This window comes from Taeniopygia guttata, chromosome 20 (assembly GCF_048771995.1).
Source record: "Taeniopygia guttata chromosome 20, bTaeGut7.mat, whole genome shotgun sequence".
Taxonomy (NCBI): domain Eukaryota; kingdom Metazoa; phylum Chordata; class Aves; order Passeriformes; family Estrildidae; genus Taeniopygia; species Taeniopygia guttata.
This window is the reverse complement of record NC_133045.1, coordinates 9,676,139-9,701,308: the sequence shown is the minus strand read 5'-3', so window position 1 is coordinate 9,701,308 and position 25,170 is coordinate 9,676,139. Positions and strand designations below refer to the sequence as shown.

Genomic DNA, 25,170 nt, shown 5'->3' with positions numbered 1-25,170 from the left:
TTATCCTCAAATGCTGCTTTGCTTTCAGTCTGAATCTCACCAACACAGCCCTGATGACAACGTTTAAACTGGTTAAAAACAGAAGAGATGAAAGAAATACTGAAAAGATCTCCAAGGAGAAGCCTCCTTGTACTTGCAGTTGCTGAGAATGAGTGGGAGAGTGAGTCTCTGGCGGGGCTGGCTGCAAGGACTGCCAAGAACAATCATGTTGTACCTCACCAGGATGGTGACTGCTGCTCAAGCAGGAAAATCCAGTGCTATCAGCTCTGCACACTTTGGAAACCAGTTCTTGTCTGTCCCTCTAAGCCCTGCCAAAGTGTGCTCCCTTGGAGAGCAGCCTTGCTGAGGCTGGTGAATTTTACAACAGATAAATCAGCTTCTGCCAGGAAAAGCAGAAAGGCTGGAGTGTGTCTTTTATGAAAAAAATTTCACCACTTCTGATTGAGAAGTGCTGCTGCTTGATATCAGCAGTTCTGCACTGGATTGCTCATCTTGCCTTCAATGGAATGGTGTTTTAGTACCTAGGGCAAAACCTACTTGTATATATGTTTTTTCCCCTACTCTGCTGACATGGGTGGTTAATATATGTAAATTGATGTGCCAGCCTATATAAAGGCTGTTGTGATCAAGGTCAAACTAGAAATTTTCCTCCTTACAGAACCTCTTCTGTGTGTTGCTGTTGCATTGAAGCTTGATAGCATTCAAGAGGGAATTGCTATTTTAATTCTGTGCTCACAAATTGCCTATTGACTCCAGCCATCAGCTGTCACGTTTAGGGAGCAGCTAAATGCACTGGACTTGAATTACAAATCTAGTCTGCCCAGACAGGGCTTCACCAGTCAGGTCAAGCTGCCCAGTGTTGCTGCAGGCCTGGCAGCAAGAGATAGAATCTGAAGCTCGGGCTGCTGCAACTCTCCCAAGCTTCTTGCCCACACCAAGGTGTGTCTCTAAGCTGGTCCCAGACCTTGGGAGGGAGCACAAAGCATATCAAAGGAGTGGAATAAATACTCCTTGTGTAACCTAGGCTGCTGGTGAGATCCCAGCTTGTCAAATTAAACCTCTGCAGGACAGACTGCCCCATTCCCACATCTGTTAAATGCCTGTCCTCTCTCTGATGGTGGTTGTGAAGGGCTTTTACCATCTGCTAAAGGCCACCCAAACCCTCTCTTGCACTGGGCTTGAGGAAGAACTGGGACAACACCAGCTCACATATTTGATGCTGACCCAGTGAAGGTGTCCCTGCCCGTGGAGCAGGGGCTGAACTAGAGGACCTTGAAGGTCCTTTCCACCCAAAAGTGATTTTATGATTCTATGAAGATGCTCCTTTCAGAGCTGATGGCACATCTTCACTTGTCACTTCACCTTCCTCAGAGGAGATTGTGTCACTGGGCATGGGTGGCTCTGCAGGAGCCTGTTGTGAGGTTTGGATAGCTGGATGCAGGGCTGGAAATGTGTTCCTGCTCATGGATCTGTTACCCACAGCCCCATCCTCTCTCCTGCCTGGCACTTTCATGCTGCATTAAGCAATCACAGGGCAAATTCCTGTCCTGCAACCACACACAGGTACTCCTCTGATTTTATTTACTGCCTTGGGATTCCAGCTCTCCCATCTCTCAGCCAGAGTGCACCAGGCTGGATGGAGGCAGTTTAAAGCTCAGGCTGTAACAAATACCAAATATCTAGGCTTTGTGTGATCCCTGCTATCCTGACCCTTGCTGTTAAAGCACTGTAAGCCCTTTGTGAGGAAGAAGAGCAGACTGGTGGTGCAGGGCTGGGACAGGGCTGTCTCTCACTGCTCCCCACACAGGCTGGCAATAGCCAACAGCTCTTTTCAATGGATCATGATAGGATTACAGTTCCCCTGCCAGGCGTGGTTCCTTTGGCTGTGTTCAGTCCAGGCTAATTGTAACGTAATTAGCACATTCCCATCGTAGCAGGAGACTGGAGACTTTCCCACCTCTGAAGCCTGAGCATTGCTTCTCTGAGAGAAATGTGGGTCTGGATTTGGCCATGGCATGGCCCTGACCCACACCAGGGTGGCCAGACCATGCTGAGGAGCTCGGAGTGCTGCTCTGCAGTCTGCAGCTCCCTGAATCATGGAATCATTTGGACTGGAAAAGACCTCCATGATCCTTGAGTCCTGGGAGGTTTCTGTGGAGCTGGGACAGCAGAAGTGCCTCCCAGAGATGTCCCAGAGCAGGGACAAGGGAGTCTCTGTGTCCCTGTCCCCATGGTCTGCAACACCTGATATTTAAAAACACCCTGAGGGTGATCAGGGGGAATTAAACTCCTCTGCCCTGCTTTGAATTCTCACACCCACGCTCTGGTATGGGAGCTAAAAGTTAAGGACTGTTTGAAATGTTTCTTCTGATGTTGAGGAATGGGGAAGTGGAGGTGACAAAGTTCCGTGTCTTGTTGTGTAAGAGCATTTCTAGCATTTCTTTTTTTGTCATTTTTTCTTTGTTGGTTTTCTTTTTTCCCAATGAAAACTTTTATTAGTTCATAAAGAAGGTGAGTACTTGGTGGTGTTTTCATTGAAGGTGCAGGTCCCGAAGCAATGCAATCATGGGAGAATTTAATTTTTCAGTGTTGTTTGTTTGTTTTCCAAGCTGAAGTTCTATTCCTTGTAGTTCTGGAGAACCAGGACTGAGCTGTATTTGTTTACAATTTTAAGGGCAACAAAGATACCCCCATTTATTACTTTGAAGCCAACCAAATTATTTTGTCTTGCATTCAATTGCTTTCAATTTGGGTTAGCAGCCTCTCTTTTCTGTGGAAATATGCAACATATTGCTCAAACATCAGATTTTTTTTTTTTTTCTGGAACAAAATGAAGGACAATCAATGACAGGAGAGCTCCAGCTCAGATAACTGGGTAATGAGAAATTGCTGAATACCGTGTTCATTTTCTGCCACTAGATGGAAATAAATCTTCCACTTTTCTCTGAGAGCACTGCTGTCCTCTGTCAGCCTCCAGCCCCGAGTGCAGCATTCCCCTGGTGCACAGCAACCTCCAGGCTGGCTTTGCTGCCTACAGGACACTCCCTGGCTGCTGTGGAGGAAGGACCTCTGTGGAAGATGCCCCCAGAATTGCTGATGTGCTGTTCCAAGCAGGGGGGGTTGATGCCAGGTTGATGCCAAGTGACCTCTGGTGTTTGCTGTGCCACGGACACCAAAGAGTTAAGCACAAATAGCCCCGGGGGTGGCCTGTGACCTTTGCTGACAGGTGGAAACAGCTTTTCCCAAAGCAGCAGGGAGGGCCTGGCTCCCAAACAATGCTGGGCACTCTGCTGCCAGCCCAGCTCCGGGCTCCAGCCCAGGTCAGCACACCTTGCTGGGAACAAGGACCTTCCCCCAGGGAAATGCTCTCTGGCAAGGACAGCTGGCCTGGGGGAGGGATTTTATCAATCAAATCAGGGATTTTATTGTGTTGATGTTGGCAGTGAAATCCTTTTAAAGTTTTTTTTAGGATTTTTTTTTGTTTAAACAAAATCAGATTTGGTGTGTGGGGCGAGCAGCGCTGGCTGGCTGCCAGCTGCAGCCTGCTGGCATCAGATATGCCAGCTCAGAGCAGGAAAAATCTGCATCTGATCTTGCCAGACTCTGCTCCCCTGCATGGCAGATTTCTCCAACTCTCTGCTTGAAATGCAGGCCTGAATTGGCACACAGTGAACAAAATTTAGGCAAAGAACTAAGGCAAGCTTTGCAGCCAGTGACAAGAATGGCTGTGACAGCTTCTGGTGTCCTCTGTGCTCACTCCTGGCAAGATTTACAAACATTTTTTTTATCTTTATACAGCTTTTCAAAACAAACTCATCTGATTTCTTCCTGTCTTTTCCTCAGCCCTGCTAGGGAAAAATGAAGGAAACAAACAAAAAAAATTAAAGGGTGCTGAACTTTCTATTTGATTTAACAAAGTTGGAAGCTGAAAACAAAAATATTTGCCTGTACCCAGAGGTGCCTCTATCTTTTCTGAACACTTAATGAGTCCAACTGCTTCCTAATCTATTGAAACAGAAAATTCAGACACTGCAGTTTCTCTAGAGGAGGGACCTAGGTGAAGGGACTCTGCACATTCATTGTAGGCTGGATCCAAAGCCATGCAGTGGAAAGCAGTTTTCATCTGTAAATTGAGCTGATAACTAATTCAATCTAATTAATCCCTCCATGGATGGGGAGTGAGGGAGACATATTTAGGGACTGTTTTTCCCCACCCTGAAATTCTGTCACCTCCAGGATGGAGTTAGCAGCAGCTCGCTGGGTGTATTCCCTATATTCCCTTCAAAAAAGGGAACAGAATGCTTTGGGGGAAAGCTCAGATCTGCAAAGGACACTGCTGAGGTTAAAGAAGAGCTCGGTGCTGTGAGCTTTGGTTTAACATCCCTTTTCTCCTGAACTGGTGAGGTACTCTTCCCATTAAATGTCAGTGTAAAAAGCCCTGAGGTTGTGGCATCCAGAGTGTTGAGCTGATGGAGAGCAGAAGTTCTTCCAGGCCTGGATCCTTCCTCTGGTGTGGACCACTAGCAGAGATCAGGGAAAGAGGAGAAGGAATTGTGAGTGACTTTCCACTAAGGTATTATAACTTCCGTCACTGAAAACAGAAGCAATCACGTGGATTTCCATGTTCAATACCAAGACCTGTCCTTCATGAATTGACCTAATTCCTTTTAAAAATTAATTTAGATTTTTAGGCTTAACATTCAGTATTGATAATTTGCACTGTTTAATTTTATGCAGCTGAAGGGGAAAAACTCTCCTGTCAAGGAATTTGTCTCAAGGCTGCTGACTCATTTCATGAGCTTGGCCCTGGTCCTTGCTGGGGAAACAGCCACTCCAGTCACCTCCTCTATGACAGCTGCAGGTTCACAGTGGTGCTGTGCCCTCTCAGGAGAAGTTTTATTCCATCCCCCTGCCCGTCATCCTCACAGGCAACTTTCCAAACACAGCTCCCTCCATCCTCAGCAGCCCTGGATATCCCTGGCTGCTGTGCCCTCACTCTGCTCCCTTGCCTGTTCCCCAAGCTTGAGATGGGGAGAGAATATATTTTTAGTAGCTTCTCTTCCTTTTTTTGTGTGTCTTAAGTAGAAACATTAATGTCTAATTTAAAGGACACATTTTACAAGGTTATTTATGGGAGAAATAAGCTTTTTCCTCCCTTTTCTTGGTTTTCCATGGAAGAAGCTGGCAAGAGCTGAAATCCTTTACCTTGTCACTGTAAAACAGTCTCAGGACTGGAGCTGAGTATTTTTATTTTTTTTTTAAAGGAAGATAATTATTATCCAATGATTGAAGACAGTTATTATCCAATGATTAAAACAGCAGCAGTTTCTCCATAGTTGAAGCAGCACAGGGAGCAATGGGATGGGCAGATTTGGGGAGCTGTGCCTGCTGTGTTCACGTTAGGAATGAAGGATGCTGCAGCAGGGCAGGGACCAGCCCAGCCTGCCCTGGGAGCCCCTCAAAGGCTCTTTAGCTGAGCCTGGCCACCCTGGAGGGGCTGTGGGAGCTGTCCTGAGCTTGGCCCAGGGCTGAGCCCAGCTGGGCACACAAGGGGAGCCTGTTCTGCCTTTCCCGGCCCGCAGCACAAGGACAGAGGAGCCTTGTTGGCACTGCCCATCCCGCTGTTTGCCTTGGACGGCAGCGAGGTTTGGCCAGCCCCGTTTGTCACCTCTGCTGCTCCTCCTCCAGCCAGGAGAAAAGCAGAGTGCCTCCAGCTGCCTTTACCCTGCGTCTCTTGCTCCTTCTGCTGCTCTTCCCCAACCCCCAGCCCAGGTGGATGGATTTAGCAGCATTTGTGGGATGGGGGAATGTGAGCCTGGATGTCTGTGCTGATGGAGACAACGGCAAACTCACTGTCTGCTGATGAACTACTGCTACAGAGAAGCTAATTAAAGACAGCATTTAGTTTATTGATGATTTGTTAGACTTAAATTGAAGCAGAACCTCCTGAGCTGATAAAATTTCCTTCCCTGCCCTCACACCCATCTTCTCCACACTCTCTTTCCGTAGGTTTCTTTTGTGTTTCTGAGGTTTGGTCCCCCATGCCAAGCAGTATTTTTTGCTCCTGATTGAACTGATGGAAACATGATTTTACAGGAACCTGACAGTAGTGATGGATGTAATTTACTCTCTCTACATCCCAGTTCCTCTGCCTTTTCCTTTGCTGGTCACCATCACTTTCAGGTCAGCTCTGGCCTTGCAGAAAGTTCCTCTAATAATGGGAATGAGTGGTAGCTGAGGCAGGTGCCAGTGCCTGGAGGCAGATTTTAGAGGTGGTACCAGTGTCAGCTTGGCACCATCAGAGTTCCAGACTCACCAGTGCCAGATCTTGCTATTCACAGCCTGTGCTTCTCCATCCAACCTCTCTGGTGGCTCCTGCACAGAGGGAGGCCCCAAGCTGCTCTAATCTGCTTTTAGCGAGTGTTTGCCACGGTGCTGGATGCATCCCAACCTGTGCAAAGGCAGAGAGCCCTCGGGGAGGAAGGTGGGAACAGGGCTCTCGTCTTGCCTTGGGGAACACCACATCTTGAACCCCCGCAGGAAGGTTACAGCGTGGGGAAGGAACCTCTTTGTCCATTGCTGGAATCTGTGGTATTGATGATCCCGAGATTGTAGAAAGTCTCTGTCTTTCTGCCCCACTGCCAAAGCAGAAGCCATAATTGGTCTGTGCTGTTTTCAAGGTTGTTTATTCTGTTTATCTCTAACATGTTCTGCTGCCCTGCCGCAGCTCTGTCCTGCAGGGCAGCGTGTGGGGCTCTGCCCTCAGTGGGATGTTACAAACATTAAATACCACAAACTACCTGTGCTGGATTTACAATAATGTGCCAATATCTGTCACCTACGTTGGACAGTGTGTCCCCAGCCTGAACCAACAGAAAAATGCCAACACTACAGTGAAACATGGAGGGCATGAAGAAGGAGAAAAAGGACAAGACACCCAATTTCCTCCATCTTGTGCCCTTTGAACCCCTAATCTAGAAACCTAAAATTTTACTTTTGCACCCGTGCCACACTTAATCATTACTTCATTAGAAGTAATGAAGAGCTTGTAATTCATCCTGTAAGATTGAAAACTCTTTTCCATGGACAGAGATCAGAGACAGTGTCTCTGGGGGCTCTGTCCAGGGGGGTTCCTGACCCCTGCCAGGGTCCCAGACCTGCCAGGGCAGCCAGAGGGAATCTCTGGATTCCCACGTCCATCTTTGGCTCATCCTCCAGCCCGGGAGCACCCGGAGCTGCCGGAGCCATCCCCCCGGAGCATCGCGGCAGCGGGGCAGAGCCGGGCTGGGAGCGCGGCAGGCTCCGGAGGAGGAGCCTCCGGGAGGGAGGGAGGGAGGGACAGCGGCGGGGCTGAGGCAGCAGCTCCGGGTGCTTCACCTGCCCCGTGCCGGCGGCAGCAGCATCTTCCCCGCGGCATGGAGAGCCTGAGCAGCAGCCTGAAGAAGAAAGCCACGGAGCACCACTACAGGGCTGAGGTGATGATTGCTGGAGAGCAGCTCAGGTAGGAGGTCCTGGGGGTCCTCCTGTAGCCGGGGCTCTGTTCTGCATCCCGTTAGCAGCAGGCTCGGAGCTTTACCTTCCAGCGAGCGCTTTCCCCCAGCCGCGGGTGTTCCCCTCTCCAGTTCCTGCTGATCCTTCCTGCAGCTACCGGAGTGCTGAGCCAGGTCCTCTTCTGTTGTACCTTGTCCTGCTGCTCCTCTCTGGCGTCTCCCACCCTTCACCCCAGGTACCAGGGGACTGAGGGGTGAGTTTAGATGGCAACAGATTTTTTTTGTCCCGTTCCACCTTCCCCGAAGCACGGAGAGTGCTGTGGTGGCGCTGAGCAGCCCCCACAAGGTCCCTGACCCTGGCTGGACCAGGACAGCAGCACTTCTGGGGATGCTCAGACTTTGGGGGTGACTTGGAAGGGCCTTCCATGGGTGCCACGTGCCTGAACGGGATCTTCCCTTTCCTGAAAGTCTCTTCTAGGAACTACTTCTGGTTTGTAGTTCCAGTTCTTCAGCAGTTTCTGAGGGTTTTCTTCTTATGAAGACAGCAATCCATTCTCCTATGCAATGTGTGGCTGAGAAAATGTGTTCCTTGTGTACGTGGGGTCAGAACTCCCTCCTTGCTTCCAAGCATCTGACTGTGGCCTTTCCTAGCTCTAGAGCAGTTTGCTTGTTTGTATCTGGAGCTATTCTGGTTTGTTATGAAATGTGAGTGGAAAATAGGAAATATATCCTTGATAATGTAAATAGTCCAGAGCCTGAGTGTGCTATCATCAGATCCCTAAAATTAGCTTGGTGTAGGTTTGTTGTCCATTCTCAGTGAGCACTGTTAGCTTTAGCTTTATTATTTGTACTGTATCAAGGATTGATAACTTCCACCTAAGGAATGTGGCCCCATCTTGAACACACAGCCAAGGGACAGAGCAGGTTTATTCATATTTATATTTCCCATAACTTATCTGGAGTGACTGAAGTTTAAATTGTGCTGCATAGCCTGGGCTAGAGGAAGAGGTCAGGTATTGAGGGAGAAAATAAAATATTCAAGCTGTGTGTTAAAACTGTGTTTCATATGTGGGGGGTGATGTGACTTCCCCATGCCTGTTGCAGGACAGGAGCAGATCAGGCCCTGGACCATTTGGTGATTGTGACTCTAAGCACAAGAAGGGGACAGAGTAAATTTTTTTTGTGAACAGAATTCTTCCAGTACACTGCACACTGGGCTAAAGTTGAATAGAAACCCCAAAGTTTATGCAGTTTGGGGGATATACATATTTTTTTCTTCTTCTTTATTTTTTTTTTCCCATAGCTGCAGTTCCTTGAAGTTTTCTGTTTTAGGGAGCTCCCAAAATCTGAGAGTTCACAGTGAGGGGGAGGAGGGTCCTTTTGGACCCTGCTGTGGGGCTGGGCACACAGGAGTGCATCCTTCTGCTTTGGGCAGGAGCCTGTTCCCAGTGCAGAAGGATGGGAAGGATTTGTTGGTGCAAAGCCTCGGGAGGAGGATGAGGAGATGGACACCAGCCTGGAGCTGGGCTTCTCCTTCCACTGAACCCCTGGCTGGAGGGAGAGTTGAGTGAGGCAGAACACACCGAGTTTTTAATTTCTCCCTTGTGTTTTGGGGATCTCACAGCCTGGCAGGTCAGGAGTTAGTGGTGTGGATGTTCCTGGATAACCAGTGGAGAGCAATGGGGAAACTGAGGCAGAGAGGCTGGGTGATGTGTCAGACAGCAGCAGATGGACAGGGATAAATGTCCATGCTGTCCTTCCCTGCTTTTCCCTAGACGGGGAATACAGAGGCATGGAAAGGAGCCTTGCAGCTGCCCTGACTCAGAAAACCTCCATCAGCAAATAACGCTGCTGTATCCACATGAAACATCAAACATTTGTTTTTCCCTGCTCCCCGCTTCCTGCCCTGCCTCCCCACCATAACATTAAATCAAACAAACCTTTGCTCCATCTTTACAGTTCTTTGGCTTCCCAGCAAGTTTGTAAATGCCTCAGAGTTTGGTTTGGCCAGAGGGGTGAGTCTGTTCAGTGTCAGGATGTGTTTCCCAGCCAGGAATAGCTGCACAAGCGAGGGCTGGAGGAATGCTCCGTGTGCATGGCTGGGAATGAAGTGGATCCTGGAGGAATCAGTGGGAGATTGGCCACTGTGCTTTGGGTTTGCCTTTCTGCCAGGGTCCCTCTGCTTCAATGGCTGCCTGGTCCAGGGAGGGGGAAAAAATTATATATTTTGAGTCTCTCTTCACTAGAAAGACAAAAATAAAATTTTCACTGATATTTTGGCCTTGAGTCTGACAGAGCTGCTGGCTCAGGCTCGTTCCTCACGTCTGCTGTCATTCCTCTTGTGTCAGACATATAAACTTGCATGAAAATCACATTGGTTTTACTGGGCGTTGTGTATTCCTGGGTGGCATTCTGCAAGAGAGGCCCAATTAGTCACTTCTAATTGCAACAAATGGCTTATCTACACAGAGAGCTTCTGGAGCAGCTTCCTCGCTTTGCATTCACACCCTGCTGTAATCAGAATTCCTCAAGTATGGACAAGCCCTGGTGCACTCTGATCTGGGTATTCCCATGGTCAAGAGAAGCAGCTGTGCTCTAATAGCTCTGTTAAGCTGCATTAATCAGTCCTAAACATAAAATATACTCAGAAAATTTATATCTTGCACAGGAAAAGTGAGAGGAAAAGGAAGCTTTTTTCCTACAAAGAATGAAATTGCAATTTCTGCCACTGTCCAAAACTTTCAGAGCTGTGGGGTGTTTTATTTGGATACTCAGACTGAAATGCTGTTAAATAAAGTGCTCATTCTTTGATGCTCTGGAAATTTGGCTCACTAAAGGTGTGTGGCTGAATCTGCCAAAATTCGTATTCTTGCCCAAAAGTCATTTGTCTGCAGGAGGTTTGGTGATTCTCTGTTGGACTTGGATCTCTTGTGGAGAGCATGAATTCCCTGAGGAATCACCGGGCACTGCTTGATGGAACAGTGAGCATTATTCAAAGATGAAACTTCATGGTTAGAATGACCATAAAAAGCAAATAATTACATTTCTAGCACTGGTGAAAGGGAGGACTGGGAAGAAGACTTGTGCTTCCTGGGATTTCTTTCTGAGATTTAAGTCTTCTTATACTTATATTTAAATACAAGGAAAATTAAACATCTCAGTACCACTTTGGGTGGTCACAGGCGTGCAAAGCCATCCCTTGTCCTGAGATGTCCTGGTGCTTTTTCGGACTGGGGGTGATGCAAACTGGGCTTTGCTGAGTGTGTTTGCAGCAGCTCTAGTTGTTTGTTGCCTTGGTCAGGTTTTTTTTTTTTTTGGGTGGTTTTTTTTTTTTTTTTTTTTTTTTTTTTTTTTTTTTTTTTGTTCCTGTGAAGATAGGAACAGAAAAGATCTTTTGGATGATGCATCTTCCCAAGGCCACTCATTTGTGATTTGTGCTTAGCTGCTGTGGCAATGTGAACTGGAATTAATATCCTTGAAAGAGCCACCTTGTCATTTGAGATGCTCAAGGTTTGTTTACATGGGAGGTGAGGGAGAGTTTATTCCTCTTCTGTTTGGATGTCCCTTTCAACAAGGTTACCCAGGATGAATAATGATGGCTTTGTAGGGACCTTGATAAAGAAACAATTTGCTTACCCAACACAACCTACCTAAATGCACGTGGAGGCTCTGCCTGCCAAGCCAGGAGTGTTTCATAAGATCCCATTCTCATGTTCCAGCAAGTGTTTTATCCTGACCTTATTCTGCCTTTTTTTTTTTTTTTTTTTCCCTTTTGAAGAAGTAATATGTCCACAGGGTGTATTTTGCCATCTAGAAATTCATAGTATTGCATATTATTATATATTTCCTTAATCCTTTTTGTCTGGAAGCATGATTAGAACCCGCTCATGGTTTCACCAGCTTTGTTTTTGTAACATCACACGAGAGCTGCTACATCCTGTGGCTGAAGGACAAAGTTTGTCTCTTCAGGGTTGACAGGAAACAGTAAACAAGAGGAAAGTGAAAAGTCTGCAAGGACATTCCAGTCGAGCCTCTTCCGCTGCCCTGAGTCTGCAGGACAGGGGGAAAACTTGTCACAGACTTAAAACAAATCTTAAATTTCCAAGATGCTGTTCTAGAGGTGCTGAAATACCTCTTGCTTCCTGTCCTAGCAACTGCTCCCAGCTGAATATTTTCGGAAGAAGTGTATTTTTAAATGTTTAAATCTTAGGCCTTAGCAGCATTGCTTCCTAAAAATATAATTTTTAAAATTTTATTTATCTTCTTCAAAATCTGTGCATTTTTTTCTGTATTCTGAAACATGATGAAATAAAGGCAATAAAATAGGGGAAATAATGTTCTTCTAATAAGTTTCTATTAAGCCTTGTGTGATTGTGGTCTATGTATTATTATATGTATAGGGGGTGTGTGAGTGTAAATACATATACATATATATATATATATATATATATATATATATACTCTTATATATAGACTCCTATATATATAGAATATATATATTCCTTATATAGACTCCTGGAGACTCTTGGTGGCAATAGAGCACCCTGGGAACATTTCTTATCTTTACCATATATTCCTCTAAAGTGCCATCCCACTTTTGGATTGTGAAGGAGAGAAAACATAAAATTGGCTGTGTCTTCCTCGATGGGTGGGGATCCTCTGTTTGCAGCCACTGCTGACTGTGTCTGGTTGCATTTTGACAGTGGACCATGAAATAAAGGAAGAAAAAAATAAAAATCTCTAAAAATAGCCAGGCAGCTGTCTGTGAACTGTTCTTTCTGGGTAAAATCCATCTGCAGAACGGGTGTCACATTTGGGAATCAGCCTTCCAGGTAAAGAGTGAAATGCTGGATATGGACCTCAGGATCTGAGTGAGGTCTTGTACAAGGCAAGGCCAGGAGCTGGTTCTGCATAAATCTTTAGTTTAGTATTTTAATTAGCAGGAAGGTCTGAAAACTGTCAACTTCTCAGTATTAATTGCAACAATCAATTAATAATTATTCTTCTAACAAAATATTTGATGTTAAAACTTTTAGGAACTTAGTATTTATAAATCCTACAATATAGGATAATCCATTATTAGCTGAGAGTTTTTTAGGATATTCAAACTTCTTGTGAGGTACCTAAAAGTGTTGTCCAACAGGCATAACTTTTCCAAAAAGAACAAAAGACCTTGAGGCATGAAATAACAAAAGGCTGCAGTGTTTAATGCCCTAGTAAAACTCACTGGCCCGTGGCAAACCTGGGAATTGTGATGAATAATTTGAAACAAAAACCATCCTGGAATTACAGAGATGTTTAATTAACATCTCCCCTCTGAGCCTGCACACGCTGGGCTTTTTCCAGCACTGGTGTTTTGGGAACAGTCATGGCTACAGGGCAAAGGTTTGGCCCCTGGACAGATCTCCTGCCAAGGAGGGCTGGCTTTGGCTGGAGCACAGAGGAGCTCTGTGCCTTGTGGCTCACTCAGTTGTTAAGGTCCCTTTGAAAGTCAAAGCTGTGCTCACCTGAGTAACCTTCCCCCATCTGTCTTTCCATCGGAGCTGCAGAACAGCCATAACATCGGGGTTGTTGGGAGAGGAGGGTTGTTTTTGGGTAAACTCTGTCCCAGTCAATCCCAGCTGGAACCAGAAAATGCCAGGGCTGTTGTCCGCTGCTGCTGTGGGTTCGTGGGTACAGGGATTAGGCAGTGCTGGGACCCACTGGCACTCTTTGCTCGGACAGAAGAAAGGAGGGCTCCTGTTACTGCTCTCACCTGGAGTTATGAGCAAGGTCTGTCCTGGGGGCAGCTTTATTCCTGCTTTCGTGGCCATGGGGAAGGAGAACTAGACGCAGAATCATGCCATGATAACAAATACATGTACTGCTATTTTTTTTTCCCCGAGTTTTGTCCCCTCTTCACCCTCTTTGGTTGGCTGCTGTGGGTTTTAGAGGCTTGTTTAGAATGAAAAGACACATATGGGTCACACTTTATCTGTTCAGGCAACCTGAGTGGTGGCAGGTGTCGGAATCTGTGGTATTGATGATTCTGAGATTGTAGAAAGTCTCTCTCTTTCTGCCCCGTTGCCAAAGAAGGAGCCATAATTTGTCTGTGCTGGTTTCAAGGTTGTTTATTCTGTTTATCTCCAACATGTTCTGCTGCCCTGCCGCAGCTCTGTCCTGCAGGGCAGCGTGTGGGGCTCTGCCCTCAGTGGGATGTTACAAACATTAAATACCACAAACTACCTGTGCTGGATTTACAATAACGTGCCAATATCTGTCACCTACGTTGGACAGTGTGTCCCCAGCCTGAACCAATAGAAAAATGCCAACACCGCAGTGAAACATGGAGGGCATGAAGAAGGAAGAAAAGGACAAGGCACACCCAATTTCCTCCATCTTGTCCCCTCTGAACCCCTAATCTAGAAACCTAAAATTTTACTTTTGCACCCGTGTCACACTTAATTATTACTCTTATCAAACACTCAAAGCTTGTAATTCATCCTGTAAGATTGAAAACTCTTTTCCATGGACAGAGATCACAGCCAGTGTCTCTGGGGGCTCTGTCCAGGGGGGTTCCTGACCCCTGCCAGGGTCCCAGGGCAGCCAGAGGGAAGCCCTGGATTCCCACAGCAGGAGGGGAGAAGGGGATGGTGGAGAAGCTCTCTGGGTTTGGCTGCCACAGTCTGGCAGTGCCAAGGGGTTTGGTTGAATTGATCAGTCCCTGGCTGCTCGGCACCAGCCCCAGCACATCCAGGCTGGTCTCTCCAGGCTGGACAGATCTGGGCACCCAAACTCCCCTGGGAGCCCAGCTGTGCTCAGTGGCTGCCTTTCCCCCCAGGCTTCGTCTCCACGATGGGAAGCTGGTCAAGGACAGGCGGTTCCACCTGCGGACGTACCCGAACTGCTTCGTGGCCAAGGAGCTGACGGACTGGCTCATCGAGCACAAGGAAGCGCCCGACCGCGAGACCGGCATCCGCCTCATGCAGAAGCTGATGGATCACTACATCATCCACCACGGTGTGTGGGGTGTGTGGGGCCCCTGCCACCCCCAGGGCGGGGCTGTGTGTCTGCTCAGCCCCTGTGGCACCCAGCCCAGCACGCAGGAGTCCCCGTGTGCCACCCTGACACGGGTGAGGGCTCCAGGAAAGGCTGGGTGGGGCTGGATCGCTGTGGAGCTGTGCTGCTCTGGGGGATGTGCTGAGGCCACACCTCGAGTGCTGTGTCCAGTTCTGGCCCTCACTTTGGGAAGGACATTGAGATGCTTGAATGTGTCCAGAGGAGGCAACGAGGCTGGTGGGGGGCTTGGAACACAAACCCTGTGAGGAACCACTGAGGGAGCTGGGGGTGCTCAGCATGGAGAAAAGGAGACTCAGAGTGACCTCATCACTCTCTACAACTCCTGAAAGGTGGCTGTGGCCAGGTGGGGTTGGGCTCTTTCTCCAGGAACTGACAGAACCAGAGGACACAGTCTCAAGCTGTGTCAAGGGAAATACAGGTTGGATTTTAGGAAAAGGTTTATCACAGAAAGAGTGATAAAGTTCTGGAATGGCCTTCCCAGGGAGGTGGTGGAGTCACCATCCCTGGGTGTGTTTAAAACAAGCCTGGATGTGGCACTGGGTGCTAGGGTTGAGCTGAGGTGTTGGGGCTGGGTTGGACTTGGTGATCTTGGAGGTCTCTTCCAACCTGGTCATTCTGGGAATTCTGTGAATTCCTTGCTCACCAGAGAAGAGACTTGGGCTGAGCACTGGCAAAATGACGTCTCAAGTGTCTCCTCTTTGAAAGCAAGCTCGGTAACACCTGAGCTGTACTCCTGCAGCCAGGCAGGTGGGTGTTTGTACAGCAGCTGCTCTGCCTCGTGTCTGTGTCATGCAGAAGTGGAAGCTGAATTGTAGCACATTTCACATCTGCACCACAGGACCCCAGTACTCCTTAGTTTCCTCATGCTGGGACAAAGAGGGCTGCAGGGTCCACATCATCCCAAGGAAAATTTAATCTGACACCTGTGAACCAGGAGCTGAAGCAATCCTGTAGGAAAGCCTCCCTTGGGATTTAAGTGTGTGCTGCCATTACAAAGGCTTGTCTGTGGAACCTAATTAAAAAGAAATTTAAAAAGGAAGGAAAAAGAAAAAAAAAGAGGAAGCGTGGAGAAAAGGCACCTTGATGCTGAAGCCCAGCTCTTAGAAGTATTCAGGATTTTTTTATTTTTAAAGTTTCATTGGAACTTTCAGGAGTTTTGAATTAACTCAGGTCACATACTGAGCTCTGTGCTGCAGAGCAAGGTCCAGGTCTTGGTCCCGACATAACAACAGAAAACAAGTTGTGCTTCAGATGGGCAAAAAGCAATTCCTGTCCATGTGGTTTTCAGGCCCAGCCAGGAACAAAACCCCAGACTGTCAAACAGCCCTGGAACACCTCTGCCGTGGGTGGGAAGGGCTGTGGCTGAGCTCTCCTGCTCCCAGGGCTTTGGGACAGGAGCTGGTGCTGGTTTGTCACGCAAGGATGGAGCTGAGAAGTAGATGAAGACCACACCAAACCAAACCCTCTCCTCACCGTTCTTCTCTCCAAAAATAGCTGCCTTTGACCACTGCAATGCAAACACTCCCTGTTGCCATCTGCTACTTGCTGAGTGTAATGCCCTTTACATTAAGCTGCCTTGAATAAAAATAAACTGCTGCTGGGCTTTATCACAAAAAGCTGAAGCAGGGAGTTCTCAGTTAACCATTAACACCTACACCTGATTATTTTTCCATCTCTCCAGCTGATAGTTTCAAATAAATCCATTAGTTAATTAAACCTGTACAGCGCTGGGGACCAGCACTGTTTTGACTGCATATTAAGACATGTCCCTCCTGCTCCTGTGACAATTCCTGGCAGGACACAGAAGTTGGACTTTCCAACTTGCCTTGTGTCCATTAATTTTGTTAGTCCTGTGGAAAGAGGGCTGCCAGCTAATGCAGCACAGTGCTGGGTGCTTGGCAATTGTCTGGCTGAACTGTTTGCCCTCTTCTCCCCTGGCATCCAGATGATTATCTCATGAAGATTATCCTGCTGCCTCTTAATTGTCTGGTGTGCTTTGAGCTTTGGTTCTTTTACATGCTGGAAACACATTGAAATTGGTCTTTAAATAGAAAAACTGCTTTGGTTTTTTATGGACACAGTCCTGTAGGATTTTTTGGTTCTATTCCTGGTTGTAATGGCTTTGGAATAGTTGCTCCTTGGAATTGTGAGGCTGCAAACTTTCACTTAAAAAAAAAAAAAGGTTGTTAAAACAACTTTCTCATCCTGCCCTCATGCTTGGTGAGTCACAGGTTTTAGAGTCCTGATTGCATCTGAGACAGCTGCTCTGCAGGAATGATGAACCCGAGATAATCTGACAAGTTTTGGCATTTTCTGCTCACCTGAAGGGGAATGTGGTTTTGCCAGTCTGCTTGGAAGGATGAAAAAGAGTTAAAATTTTCACAAGAAGTATTTTGAATCTTTTGAATTTCACTCTAGTGGATGATGTCACTTTAGTGAAGAAGCATTTATGGTTTTTCTTTTACCTTTTGACTAATTTTATTTTATTTCAAGGCATATTCTTTATTCTGGTTTTTGTTGTTTTTGTTGTTTGGGTTTTATTTTTTTTTACTACTTAAATTTCTTCTTCTTGCTTCAGACAGGTGCAGCTGAAGGCAGGCTAACTTTTAAGAACTATGATTTTTGGGCTGTTTTTTTTTATCTTTGTTTTAGTTTTGTTGGTTTTTTTTGGGTTTTTTACTTGTAATCTAGGAGGCTGTTTCAGACAGGTTTATGTCACATATTTAAATATTTGGTATCCCAAATATTTACCTGCTAAAGGTTACATGAACTATAAAGCCGCGTATTTACAGACTGTGTGCCCATCCCCAGGATGAATCTGAGGCTTTTCATACAGATTTAATTATTCCAGTTGTATTACACCTGGCTTTGAGGGAAATTTTCTCTTGAGGTCAGTTTGCCATGCAAATTAATTTGGCGTGGTGGACACAAAATGATGTGGAAAAGTGTGTGCCTTTTTTTTTTTAGCTTATGAGTATTTTTGATAGACAGAGGTAATTTTATAGGGGTTTGAGCACAGTGTGGTTTATTTCTCTGTCCTCTAGGTCTGCTTACATGCGGCTGTAGCTTTTAAAAAAAAGTTGATTGAGGTAATTCTGTTAATCCTCTTTTAGTCTAAATCCAAACATTAACACTTAAATTAAATTAACACTTGAATTAAAAACAAGGTCCTGCTTTTTCTAGTGAATATTTTAGTGTCTGGAACAAAATGCAGACCCCAAGTCCAGCTTTGCCAAGGTCTGTACATTGGGATTGACCTCTCCCACCAGCATGAGCTTCAGGTGCTCATGAGCAGGTAATTTTTGGGGACTGAGGGTTGGGATGCCGATTGTTCCATGGGATGAGGGGCACAGGGAGGGACGTGGCACGAAGCTCCCACAGCTTTTAGCCTGGAGACAGCAGCCTGCTGAGGTGAGCCCTGGTGTCCTCACCCCTGCCCTGTGTCCCTGCAGTCTGTGACGAGCACTTGGATTACAAGGATGCCAAGCTGCTCTACCGCTTCCGCAAGGACGACGGGACCTTCCCGCTCAGCAAGGACGTGAAGGTGTTCCTGAGAGGGCAGAGCCTTTATGAGAAGTACGTGAGTCCTCCCCTGGCACCTGGGCACTGGGGCTGTGCCCTGCTGGCTGTGCTGCTGCTGGTGCCCTGCAGCTGGGAGCCCCAGCTCCGCTGCCTCTGCTTCTCCTTCTCTGCCCTCCCTGCTGGGAACTGCTGCTTCCTGAGCCCACAGCCAGGGCATGGGACTGGAGTTTTATTACCAACTCATGGATGCTTCCCAGGGCTCCAGCCCACGTGCAGGATCTGGGATCTGGAGCAGGGAAGTGCAGTCTGGGTGCTCCTGCCATGAGCACATCCAGGGGCCACTCCCGGCACCCTTCCAGCCTCCTCGTGTGAGCTCCTTCCACCAGCTCTATTAGGACTTATGTCCCACCAAAATCACCAAGGTATGGGACTTTCAGGACCCTCGTGGGCCGGGTCCGTGCCCCTTTCTTAGCCTATTAGCCTATTTAGGCTATTCATAGCCTAAATTAGGCTATTTCTTAGCCTAATTTGCCAAATTTGTAATGGAAAAGGTTATCCCCAGAGAGTAGAGGAAACTCCTTTGACGTCCAAGTGTTTAATTTTCGTTGTGTCAGTTGTTTCTGGTTCTAAATCCAAGCAATTTTCCCAGAATTTAACCCCAGCCCACTCCCTGGACCTGTTGCCTTTAACAGCCTCTCCACAGCTTCACATCCTCCCCCTCTGGCAGCGGGGGTCACAAACTGGCCCTGAAGGAGGGTCCTCCATCGGGCCAGGTGATTCGGGGTGTGTCCTGCCCCTTTGCATCCCTGGTGCTTTGCCCTGGATCCGCAGCAGTGCCCGTGGGATGGGGAGAGCATCTTGGCTGAGCTGGCTGCACCCTCTCGTGGAGACACTGGATTTCGCTCTCGCATGCTGCTTCTGGAGCACCTGCTGGCTGAAACACACCTTGTCCTTGCGTTTGGACTGTCTGCCCTGTGTTACCCACACTCAGTCGCTTGCTTGGCTTTCCCTGTGGTCTTTAGCTGAGCTCACAGCCCACCTGGTTTTGCTGGAGCTGCCTCCTCGCTGTGCTGAAGATTCACGGAGGTGCCCGAATGCGGTTCCGTGTTCCTCCCTCGCTCCCCGGCAGGAATGTTCTGGCTGCAATGCTTTGCCCGCTTCCCTCGGCATCCCTTCGCCCGGCTGCAGCTCCCGAGGGGCTGGCAGGGGTGTTTGGCATCACGGGAGCCTTGTCCCACCTCTGTGCCAGGCTGGTGAGCGTGCAAGAGTCAATCCTGAAGGTGAGGGAGGAGAACTCGGTGAAGTACCAGAGGACTTTCCTGGGCTCGGAGATGATCGACTGGCTCATTCAGGAGGGAGAGGTGGAGAACAGGCAGGAGGCAGTGGAGCTGGGCCGGGCACTGCTGGAGCACGGGATCATTCAGCATGGTGAGCCAGGGCCCGGCTGGAGCCGGGGTGGGCAGCCAGGGATGAGCGTGGCTGTGGAGGAACAAACCCCCCATTCATGCCATGCAACAAGTGCTGGTCAAGTGCCCACTTGGAGATGGCAATGGAGCCTTTTAGTTCTATGTTTGGAGCTGGTGACCTTTGAAACTGGAGCAATCTTTACCATCCGCAAAGGCTTTGAGATGAAATCTGAGCTCTTGCTCTTCGGGGCTTCAAAGCCACAGGGCTGGGCTGCACCCCTGGGTTTGGAGGGCTGGGGCATGAGGATGTCATGGTTATCCATCTGCTATAATTAAACTTCCAGTTCGGAAGGCAGGGAGTCCTCTGAGTGTCCTGGGACGGGGCAGGTGGAGGGCTGTGACACTGAGTGCACCCCTGGGAGATGGCACCTCTAGGGTGGTGGCCCTGCTGTTCCTCCCTCCCAAGCAGGCAGAAAAGCTGCAGTAGAGCACAGGGGCATTAAAAGCAATTCATGAGGGTCCCTCAGGATATTTCTTATCTCTTTTTCCACCCCTCAGCCTCTCCCTCCTCCCCTGTTCTCTCCTAGTCTCCAATCGGCATCACTTCTTTGACAGTGACGTCCTCTACCACTTCTGGCTCAACTTTCGGCGGCGGCGGCGTTTGACGGAGCTGCTCAATGAGAACTCTTCCCGTGCCCTCTCCGAGAGCCCCGACAGCCCCTTCTGCCTCCGCAAGCTCAACCCAGAGCCAGGCAACACCAGCTTCCTCTCTGGTAACTGTGGATGGCAAAGCAAGGATTACATTAGCAGAGTACCCCAGGGATGAGGGTGTCACTCCCAGCAGGGTTTGAGAGGTTCCTCTGGGCATCCCAGGAAGTGAACACTCATCCCACTGGTTTGTGGTGGGTGTCACAACACACTGACAGTCTCTAGCACAGTCCCCTGTCCCAGGGCAATAACTCAGCATCAGATCATCTCTCAATCTTTCTTTGAAGCTGTTTTTACTCTTTCTGAGCTCAAGTACCTTCTTCTGTGCACATATACCTTTCAAAGGTAGGTCAGGTTTGGGGGGAAGTTTGTTATTTTAAACTACACTTTTTTTATACAGAAATTTTTTTATGTGCCTCTTTCAGTTCAGCCCAACAAGGAGATCAAAGTTGTCTCAGCAGTTCGAAGGAGCAGCATCACTTCCCTCTCTGGAAACTCCAACACCTACTTCAGTACTCCTCCTACCTTGGTATTCCCTCCTGTGGCTGAGTGCAACCCCAAATCAGGTCTGGGCTTCTGCATTGCCTGTTGTTATCTGGGAGACATCTATTCCTTCAGGGCAGGGGGTCCAGCCCAGGTCCAAACCCATCAAACCCCTCAGCCTCACCTCTGCATCTTGATTTCCCAAGTTGTGCTTGCGTTTGGAAAACCACTGAGATGAGCACAAAGGTTTCTGTGTGCAGGAACTGTGGTTCTAACCTCTATTTTCCAGCCCAGGGTGATCCCCAGGCTGCCTTGTTATGCACTTTACTGTACAAACCCCTTGATTCTGATGGAATCTGTCACCTTCTGCTCTAGTGTTAAAGAGAATGGTCACCACTGAGGAGCTGCTGTCCCCTGGGGCCCCCTATGTCAAGAAAACACTGACTGTGAGTGACCATTGGGAATGGCATTGCTAATCCAGCAGTATCCAGCTCCCTGCCTGCTCCTTGGTGGATTTCTGTTGGCTGCTCTGACCTCTCTGTGCTAAAGCTTTGACTGCTTGTCACATCATCATGCCTTTTTCTTGGTGACTCTCTAGGGATCAATGTCTTCACACATTCTTGTGGGTGGAAATGTGCTCAGCCCCTCTGAGAGCCTAATGTATATCCATGAGGTAAATCAGGGGAAAAAAGGACTTCTGGCCAGAGAAAAATCTCCCATTTTGGATTTTTTTGCTATTGGTCAGACCCTAGCACAGAGTGCCCAGAGAAGCTGTGGCTGCCCCATCCCTGGAAGTGTCCAAGGCCAGGCTGGATGGGGTTTGGAGCACCTTGGGATAGTGGAAGGTGTCCCTGCCCATGGCAGGGGGGTAGGATGAGGTGATCTTTAAGGTCCTTTCCAATCCAACCCATTCTAATATTCTGTGATTTCTGTTCCATACAGCTCCATGCAAGCTGTAGAATCAGTAAGTCTTGTGATGCTTGGGACTGTGACACTTGGGACTGTGACACTCATCCTCTGCCACATGGCTTTGTGCATCTTTCAGGTCCCTCTGCAGATCAGGGGTGTTGATTTTATCCATCAGCTTCTGATGGGGCTGCACTGGGTGGGGGGAACATCCAAGGGCCACTCTTGCCTTCTTTACATTGGGCTTTTCACATGGACAAATCTCCAGGATGCTGCAGACAACTCGAGTTTGGGACTTTTGCTTTTTAAATTATTTCTAAAGCTGTAGGACTGGTCAAGTCAGGGCTGGTGGGTGGAAATATTGCAAGGCAGCTCTTGCCCTGTGGATCCTATTGCACTTGGCTATTTTTGTGTCTCGCCCCTTCACTGCCCACCTCTGAAAGGGGCAATCTCAGAGAGAGCAGTGTAGGAAGCATGAGGGCTGCCTTGCCATGCTGGTTTGGCACCAGGAAATGTGGATCAGGTTCCCAAATTAAGTGTGCTGTACAAAGCGGTGGGAAGGAGGAAGAAAAATCAAGCTGGTGATTAGCATGGCACGTCTGAGGACAGGCTGTTCATTCTCCTCCTGAACGCTCTTGCCCTGCCCTTCAACTCTGCCAGCCTGAGCCTTTCATGGCTCATTTCCTCCTGCTTAGCTCTGCAGTTGCTGTTATTTATTTATATTGGCGATGTGCAAAGTCCCTCGGGAATTCCTTTTCTCTTTTGGGCACTTCAGAGGGCCGCAGTACCAAAGCAAACTGCTCTGCAGGCTGACCCCAGCGTGGGGCACGGCAAGAGCAGCCCTTCCACCCAGGAAATGCTGTGCCAAGGCAAGGGAGTGTGCCCTGGAAATGTTCTCAAGCATGCTCCTGGGGCATGCCTTGCACTTCAGCCTGATGCTGCCTGTGATTCTCTTTCCTGCACAGGCTGACAGGGAATTAATCAGAAAGCAGCTTTGCAAGGAGCAATTAATCAGTTCTGCATCTCACTTGGTGCACGGCCCTTTCTCTCCTGCCCATAACAGGTTAGGATCATGAGCTCTCTGTCTCTCTAGGAGCTGGTGCATCTCCTCTCTCCAGCCCATTCCTTGATTTTTAAACCCCTTTGGTTTCCTTGCAGATTGTGGGGGATGCAGTGGGCTGGGGGTTTGTGGTCCGAGGAGGAAGACCTTGCCACATCCAGGCAGTGGACCCAGGAGGACCTGCTGCTGCTGCAGGGATGAAGGTACTTCGTTCTCATGGACAATAAACAGGAGACAGGATTTGTGTCCTGTTTGAGCCTTTTGGGCTGAACACATCCTCCATGATATTCCCACCTCCTGCCCTGGGGATCAGACTGATGGAATGGGCACGTGGAGCTCTGGGAGAGATGGAGGGAGGGATGTTGTCTGCAGGCTGAGTGCCCTGTGTGTGGTGGCAGAGGGGAGGATTTGCCTTTTCCAAGGCAGCACAGGGGCTGTGGGCAGCTAAAACTCAAAAAACTCTGTCAAAAGTAAACCATCCCTGTGCCAGACCTTGGAACTGTCAAAATGGTTTGAGCTACTAAAAACAAAGCAGAGAATTCCCAGTTCAGTTCCAGTGACTTTACATAACCCCAGGGAGGCAGGCAAGGAGCAGAGCTTTGTCCTGAATCACAGTTCCTGAAATACTCAGCTCCTGAGCATTTTGTTTCCCTGCTATTAGCAATGGACTTCTGCACTGAGCTGTTTTCCATGCACACAAAACTTTAATAATATTAAATTGATGCCTTGATTTGATTCATCAAGTAATCTCCAGTATTTACAGCTCAGGAGAAATGCAACTTGAAACTCACTTTAGGCCCAGGCATGTGAGTTTGGTGTGCAGTCTTAGGTATGAATGAAGGAAGTATTGAGTTTCCCAGTTCCCTACAGAAACCCCAGCAGCAAGGGAGTAATTTCTAAAAATTGATATAAGTCTGAAGTCACCTAAATATCTGAAACAATGGGATTCTTCAGAGGCAGAGTGTGACTCCTTGTTTGCTTCAGGCAGGATTGAAAGGGGATGGATGAATTCGTTTCATTTACTCAAGAGCCCAGTTAATTTCTACTTACCTAATCTCATTTGCCACCAAATTGCTGGATGTTAATATTGTGTTTCATTTCCATCCGTGAAATGAGCCCCTGCTCACAAATGAGCCTTTTTTTCCTCTGTTAGCTCACAGCCTAAATCCCCTTGGTGCCATTTTTATGACACAGTGATTGCAGCACTGTGATTATTGTGTAGCTACAGGTTTTCCAGGATTTTGACACGAGTTATTTGCATCAATCACAGCCCCTGGTTCCAGTTAATCGGGGCAGGAGGTGCTGTGGGACTGGAGGTGAGCTGTCCCTCCTCTCTTGCAGGTGTGCCAGTTTGTTTTCTCAGTGAATGGGGTGTATGTTCTGCACCTGGACTATCAGACCATCAGCAGCCTCATCATGACAGGACCACGGACTCTGGTGATGGAAGTCATGGAAGCCATTGAATGAGCCAAGAGTCTCCTGCCACTGCTGTTTGAAAGGAAGGACTCTCCCCTTGGCAGGGATGGACTGTGGGGAGGGACCAAGCTCGACCACTCACTGTGATGTGTTACCCAGGCATTTTGATGTATTTTCAAATAAATACATTCAAATGGACAAATCTTGGAGTTTTACGCTCTTGAAATATTTGTCTCTACCTGCTCTCAGAGTGTCTGAGCTCTTGCAGCTCCTTTTCAGTGCCAGTGTGAGAATTCAGCACTCAGTGAAGCCCACCTGAGAGCAAGCCCTTCACCAGCCAAGCTGCGAGGCAGGTGGCAAAGCTGGTAACAGCAAGTTTATACTGAGTGAGTCTGTCTGAGCTGCCCTGAGCTGTCTGTGCACTCTTCCAAGAACACAATGTGCTCTCCAGATGGCCCCATAAGCTGTGCCACCGGCTCTGTCAAGAAAATAAGGAAATGTGTACAGGAATGTGTGTTCCTTGTAAAGTCTAAGGCTCCTGCTGCCCTCCTGGCTTAGCCACGCTCACAGCCAGGACTGGTTGCTGTTCCCAGCTGTTTCTTGAAAAGGTGACACTTCCATGATTGTGCTTTTTGTGCCCCCCACCCCTTAATAATGCTTAATTTCATTAATCAGCTTCACCTCAGCAAGGAGGCAGGCAGAGATCCCCAACATCATAGGTTGCTACCAACCTAGTGGGGAGTAGTGGGTAAAGGAGGGACCAAAACCCGAGTGTGGCCAAAAGAAAATATGTCCTGGTCTGAATCTGGCTCTGGGAAGGAAGAAAAATGAGTAAAAGCCATCAAAATCCAGCCCCCTGTCCCCTGCTGCTTGCATGATATCTGTAGTTACAGCCAGCGTAAAATATTCCTTGCACACTACCCTGAAAGTGAACTAAATATAGAAAAACAGGTAATAACAAGAAATTAGGGAGGTTTCCTTCTTTCCAGTTCACAGATCATCCTGTTTGTGATTAGCCTGCTGTGCTGTGCATAGACAGGATTATTGCCAGCACTCCTGCTTAGGGCAGGGTCCTCAGCAGCTCCTTTGGCCACAAACCAAGCCTTAAAAACATCCCCAA

The 25,170-nt window shown here is 48.0% G+C and overlaps 1 protein-coding gene across 5 annotated transcripts; it reads left to right on the top strand.

Annotated features, from left to right (window-relative positions):
• The first annotated feature begins 7,335 nt into the window (after positions 1-7,335).
• LOC100231559 (DEP domain-containing mTOR-interacting protein) lies at positions 7,336-24,252 on the top strand. Of its 5 annotated transcripts, XM_030288722.4 has the most exons (10): positions 7,336-7,501; positions 14,311-14,489; positions 18,002-18,125; positions 19,321-19,499; positions 20,065-20,250; positions 20,611-20,751; positions 21,044-21,114; positions 22,540-22,637; positions 22,733-22,837; positions 23,976-24,113. In XM_030288722.4, the coding sequence occupies exons 1-9, from the start codon at positions 7,416-7,418 to the stop codon at positions 22,833-22,835; spliced, it is 1,167 nt and encodes a 388-aa protein (XP_030144582.4). In that variant the 5' UTR covers positions 7,336-7,415; the 3' UTR covers positions 22,836-22,837; positions 23,976-24,113. The 5 variants fall into 5 exon arrangements, with proteins under 5 accessions (XP_030144582.4, XP_072773169.1, XP_002194394.5 ...); XM_002194358.7 differs by lacking the exon at positions 22,540-22,637 and having other exon boundaries at positions 7,337-7,501; positions 23,976-24,252; XM_072917069.1 differs by lacking the exon at positions 22,540-22,637 and having other exon boundaries at positions 7,408-7,475; positions 23,976-24,252.
• Positions 24,253-25,170: the final 918 nt, after the last annotated feature.

Bases quoted from the DNA above. Each gene is read 5' to 3' on its own strand.
- LOC100231559 (XM_002194358.7), top strand. From the start codon at position 7,416: ATGGAGAGCCTGAGCAGCAGCCTGAAGAAGAAAGCCACGGAGCACCAC. The intron at 7,502-14,310 runs GTAGGAGGTCCT...CTTTCCCCCCAG, and splicing joins ATTGCTGGAGAGCAGCTCAG to GCTTCGTCTCCACGATGGGA. The intron at 20,752-21,043 runs GTCTGGGCTTCT...CTTCTGCTCTAG, and splicing joins TGAGTGCAACCCCAAATCAG to TGTTAAAGAGAATGGTCACC.